Source organism: Labeo rohita, chromosome 12 (assembly GCF_022985175.1).
Source record: "Labeo rohita strain BAU-BD-2019 chromosome 12, IGBB_LRoh.1.0, whole genome shotgun sequence".
In the NCBI taxonomy this organism is placed as follows: Eukaryota; Metazoa; Chordata; class Actinopteri; order Cypriniformes; family Cyprinidae; genus Labeo; species Labeo rohita.
The window spans coordinates 14,728,915-14,734,997 of NC_066880.1; the positions used below are offsets into that span (position 1 = coordinate 14,728,915).

General features: G+C 38.3%; 1 protein-coding gene across 1 annotated transcript; it reads left to right on the plus strand.

Annotated features, from left to right (window-relative positions):
- Positions 1 to 237: 237 nt before the first annotated feature.
- Positions 238 to 4,974, plus strand: LOC127174621 (cytochrome c oxidase subunit 7A-related protein, mitochondrial). Its single transcript, XM_051125133.1, has 3 exons — positions 238 to 408; positions 1,381 to 1,515; positions 3,484 to 4,974. Exons 1-3 carry the CDS (start codon positions 337 to 339, stop codon positions 3,622 to 3,624), a joined length of 348 nt encoding a protein of 115 aa, XP_050981090.1. The 5' UTR covers positions 238 to 336; the 3' UTR covers positions 3,625 to 4,974.
- Positions 4,975 to 6,083: the final 1,109 nt, after the last annotated feature.

The window sequence follows — 6,083 nt, forward strand, 5'->3', positions numbered from 1 at the left end:
GGTGTTTGTGTATGGCAACATTTTTGATGCCTCACGATTTGTTTTGTATTTCATAAGTGACCAAAACATACCATAACACATATTTACTGAAGCAAAAAGTTTGTCAGCAAGCTTAAGTCTAATATTGGAATGACAATGATAATAAACTTAACAATAAAGGTAAATTTAAAAAAAATGACAGGGCTTTTCACATTGCACAACGTGCCTCATACCATTTCGTGTCTTGTGACGTCATATTCCGGCGACAAATTCTTACACAAGGAAAAAGCCGGTTGAGTTCCGACTTCCCGACGGTCACTATCTCCTCGTCCTCGCCGGTTACCATTAATCAACAAAATGTATTACAAATTTAGTGGATTTACACAAAGACTGACGGGAGCCGTGTCATCTTCCGCATACAACCCGCAGGTATGTGCGTACGGTTCCGTTTCTAAAAATGATAATTCGGTGACCTTGGTCTGCCGCCTGCTTCATGTGACCCATAGAGGTGTTATTAAACAGCCTTTAAGTATATTAGATACATTCCTCTTGCACTATTTTAACCTAAATGATTAAGCAGACTAATTATTATGCGATTTATAATCAATAGCGGAGAGCTGATTGTCCACACCAAATTCGAGTAGATTTCAGCTACTTAGTTGAGCTACATTTAATTACATAGATGTGCACGATTGTTCATGACCGTTGTTAATAACGTTGTTTAACAGTTCATCACTAAGTTTTAGTAGTTTAAATTTAGGATTGGTTATATAATCCTAAACTGATTGCACAACAAGAGGTACAACAAGGAGGCCACCTATGAGGACCTCAGCAAACTTAGAATAGGGCCTCAAGATGACTTTAAATGCTTTCCATTTATCCCCCAGTTTAACAGACAATGCTTAAACCTAGTCCTAGTCTAAAATGTAAGTCTGAGCTGTTTCAGCTGACAGAAACTTGCTCTCACTGATCTTAAAATATATCAGTGCCTTTGTCACAAGATGCACACCATTTATATATATATTAAAAAAAAACTTAAATGTCCTAATTGAACTATGACCTAATCCTGGTTTAGTCTAAGCCCTGTCTGGGACTTTGTGCCAAAATTATGAATTTTAATTCATTCAAAAAGTGTGATTTTTAAACCTGGAAGAGTCGTGCAAATGTGTAAATTATGAAAACTACATTTATCCAGTTGTTTTCAAGTTATGTCACGCTCTAATAAGTAATAGAAATTGTGAATACAAATATTTTACGAAATTTTGATATTTAATGTTGTTGTGCGCAATACGGTACTATAGGGTCAAAAAGGTTGAAAACCACTGTAAAAGATGACGTTTTAATTAACAACATTATGTAGTCTTGTATTGTATTGTTAACTTGCTTGTGAACTTTCTTCAGGGCTTGAGGCCACATATACCTTCTGAATCCCCTAATGTCATCTTTGCCACCCCAACTAAACTGGTTTCTGAATCAAATGCTGCAGTGGAGTATATGGGTGCCAACAAGGTTCCAGACCTCCAGAGGATATTTCAGGTGTGTATATGATGTATTACGCTATGTGTATAACTATAACATCATTCCAAACATGTATTACTAAGACGATACTTTGAAGAATGTTAGTAATTAAATAGTTTCAGTTCCAACTGACTTCAGTTGTATAGATTAAAAATGCAATTGGAAGTAAGTTTTGGTTACCAACATTCTTCAAAATATAATCTTTTGTGTTGTGCAGAAGAAAGTACACTGACCACAATTATAAACGCAACACTTTTGTTTTTGCCCCCATTTTTCATGAGCTGAACTCAAAGATCTAAGTCTTTTTCTGTGTACACAAAAGGCCTATTTCTCTCAAATATTGTTCACAAATCTGTCTAAATCTGTGTTAGTGAGCACTTCTCCTTTGCCGAGATAATCCATCCACCTCACAGGTGCGGCATATCAAGATGCTGATTAGACAGCATGATTATTGCACAGGTGTGCCTTAGGCTGGCCACAATAAAAGGCCATTTTAAAATGTGCAGTTTCACTGTATTGGGGGGGGGTCCAAAAACCAGTCAGTATCTGGTATGAGTATGACCACAATTTGCCTCACGCAGTGCAACACATCTCCTTCGCATAGAGTTGATCAGATTGTTGTTTGTGGCCTGTGGAATGTTGGTCCACTACTCATCAATGGCTGTGCGAAGTTGCTGGATATTGGCAGGAACTGGAACATGCTGTTGTATATGCCGATCCAGAGCATCCCAAACATGCTCAATGGGTGACATGTCTGGTGAGTATGCTGGCCGTGCAAGAACTGGGATGTTTTCAGCTTCCAGGAATTGTGTACAGAGCCTTGCAACATGGGGCTGTGCATTATCATGCTGCAACATGAGGTGATGGTCGTGGATGAATGGCACAACAATGGGCTTCAGGATCTCATTACGGTATCTCTGTGCATTCAAAATGGCATCAATAAAATGCACCTGTGTTCGTTGTCCATAACATACGCCTGCCCATACCATAACCCCACTGCCACCATGGGCCACTCGATCCACAACGTTGACATCAGCAAACCGCTCACCCACACGACTCCATACACGCTGTCTGCCATCTGCCCTGTACAGTGAAAACCGGGATTCATCTGTGAAGAGAACACCTCTCCAAAGTGCCAGACGCCATCGAATGTGAGCATTTGCCCACTCAAGTCTGTTACGACGACGAACTGCAGTCAGATCGAGACCCCGATGTGGACGACGAGCATGCAGTTGAGCTTCCCTGAGTTGGTTTCTGACTGTTTGTGCAGAAATTCTTTGGTTATGCAAAACCATTGTTGCAGCAGCTGTCCGGGTGGCTGGTCTCAGACGATCTTGGAGGTGAAGATGCTGGATGTGGAGGTCCTGGGCTGGTGTGGTTACACATGGTCTGCGGTTGTGAGGCCGGTTGGATGTACTGCCAAATTCTCTGAAACGCCTTTGGAGACGGCTTATGGTTGAGAAATGAACATTCAATTCACAGACAACAGCTCTGGTGGACATTCCTGCAGTCAGCATGCCAATTGCACACTCCCTCAAAACTTGTGACATCTGTGGCATTGTACCGTGTGATACAACTGCACATTTTAGAGTGGCACACCTGTGCAATAATCATGCTGTCTAATCAGCATCTTGATATGTCACACCTGTGAGGTGGATGGATTATCTCGGCAAAGGAGAAGTGCTCACTAACACAGATTTAGACAGATTTGTGAACTATATTTGAGAGGAATAGGCTATTTGTGTACATAGAAAAAGTCTTAGATCTTTGAGTTCAGCTCATGAAAGATGGGGGCAAAAACAAAAGTGTTGCGTTTATAATTTTGGTCAGTGTAAGTTTTACTGGTTTGAAACATCATGAAGGTCAGTAAATAATGACTGAATTGTCAATTTTGACTGCACCTTTAATACACCGGAAGATGGAACATACATTATAATTCTTCCTTCTCTTTTCTCCTCAACTTTCCCTTCTTTTTTTTTTATCCAGGCCTCTGATGAGATTCCTGTTCATCTGAAGCGAGGTGTTCCAGACAGACTTTTGTACAGGACCACCATGGCACTGACAGTCGGAGGAGCTCTCTACTGTCTTGTAGCTCTTTATATAGCAGCACAGCCCAAAAACAAGTGAACTGTACGCAGCCTATTTTCATTGACTCACGTCATCAGCATTGTAATAACATTTGCGATATGTAACTTTATTGTATTTATTATGTACATTAGCAATATGCTTCTCAGCATCACAATCACCACGAACAGACACTCTGTCCTGAACAAATCTTCTACTACATAATGCCATTTTACTTTTGTGTCCTGTATCAGATCTGTCTTTACAAATGGGATGCTGTTAGTTGGGATTATAAGAACAGTGGTTCTCAATCTTTGTAATTCCAAGGTCCCCCTTCAAGTCAATATTTGATGCCCCCTACACATAATGAAATGACAACACAAACACATGCAAGTTTTTAAACCTCTTCATTTATAGAAACTAGGGTGATAATTATTAATTTCAGGGACATAAAAGTGTTAATTTTAATGTGGTGTAATGTAAATTCCAGAATACAAAAAGTTTTGAAAGGGGGGTTTCACAAAACCAAAACAATTGTTTTCTTAGTGCAAAGATCATTTTTTTTACTTTAAAGAACCTTTAATGCGATGGAAAGGTTCTGTGGATGTTAAAGTTTCTATACAGAACCATCAATGCCAATAAAGAACCCTTATTTTTAAGAATGTAACAAATATGAAACAAATAAAAAAGATCTTAATTCAGCTATATCATAATTTAGAATTCATATTGTTAAATTGTTACAATTTATTTTTTTAAATATTTTAAAATTTTTGGAGTTTATTGGCTGAGAACCACTGTAGGATTCAAGACCTATAGTACTAACAGACAATAAACCCTTCACTATCAGCCCCATTAATACTTCATCAGTACAGGATGGTTTAAACCAGATGTGTGGTGGCTCACAGATTGTGATAATCATGTTTTGGTAATGATTGATGAATGCTGTGACGTTGGAAAGAGGTTAAGAAAGGAAAATAGGGTGAGATCTCACACTTTTCAGTAGTGTTGATTGGTGTGTTACACACTCGAGCATGTTAAGTGTGCCTCTGGGAGGCCTGATCATGAAAAATCTAAAGGAAGTTCTTTAACACTTATAGAAGATGTGCCGAATATTCCAGAAACGTGGAACTGTATTGGATAAGGTGAATGCATTTGATGCCATGTACGCTTGCACCACTGAATGCAATATTACTATATTTAAGGTCATTCCACTGTTTTGGCTATATTTAATGCATTTAAGGACTTGAAATGCTGCTGTGCTGCACCACTTTCCTAAGCAATGTATGTGTAAAGGGAAGCAAAAACGGTTTGTGTGTGAAATATACATTCATTTCACTCATGTTTTGGCCCTCTGAGATGTACATATTTAATTTAAAACAACCTCAAACCAAATAAAAAATCATGACCTTTTGACATCTGCGTCCTTCAGTTTGACTCATTTTTGAAGTATGACATTCAGTATGATATTTTATGTCTAAAAATGTACTTACCCTCATCTGAACAGATTTGGAGGAATTCAGCATTACATCACTTGCTCACCAACGGATTCTCTGCAGTAAATGGGTGCCAACATGGGAGTCCAAACACCTGATAAAAAAAAAAAAAAAACTCCATTGCATCAATTTAACAATCTACATAATCCATAATAATGCTTCCTCCATCAGAAAAGTCCATTCGCTCTTCACTTCCTACATTAAAATAAATTAAAATGTTTGTTTAGAATTGTTTTGTACCATTTTACGCTTATAAACTGCTTGATCTGTGCATATTTCTCTCCTGATGCAGACGAGATGGCTTTTTCACTGAAGTAAGCAGTATTATGGATAGATGACACATATTTTAGCTGAAAACAAGGGTTTAAAATGTCTTAATAATGGATTTGATTATTACAAACACTCCACAAGACATTAAGCTTGTCATGTTTATATTTCATTTACGTTTTCATTACTTTTGCTTTAATTCTCAGGCACTTGTTCGCTAAACTGAACCAAGTCAGAAGGCAAACCTGCAACCTTTAGCCAAAACGGCGTAACGGCTAATGCTAACACTTCCAGTTTGGGAAAGGAGACCAGAGGCTGTTTTCTTTAAATGGATGTCAGTGAGGGAGAGGCTTCACTATGCTGAATAAACAGCTTTTTAGAGGAATCAGCTTACCATTTAATGAATCGACCACCTATCTGATAATTTTCAACATGATGTACACTAAATAATGAACTATTTTTAGAGTTTACACCGAAAAAAAATGGTGTTTGATAAGAGAAGTCACTGACTTTTTGCGACAAGTGGGATTCAGCTTACGGCACTTCTTATTAGTGGTATCCGTAAACAGCGATCGAGTGTCGCACAACTCTGAACTGAAATTCAATAACGTCAAGGTTGTAATGTGATTATGTGAACTGTAATGTGATTGGTTATCAAGGCACATATGATCCAAGTTGACCATTACGCTTTCTCCAATAGCAAGTAATATTCTCATCTCATCTCCCAATAATAAGAACATCTCTGACTGAACATCCAGTCAG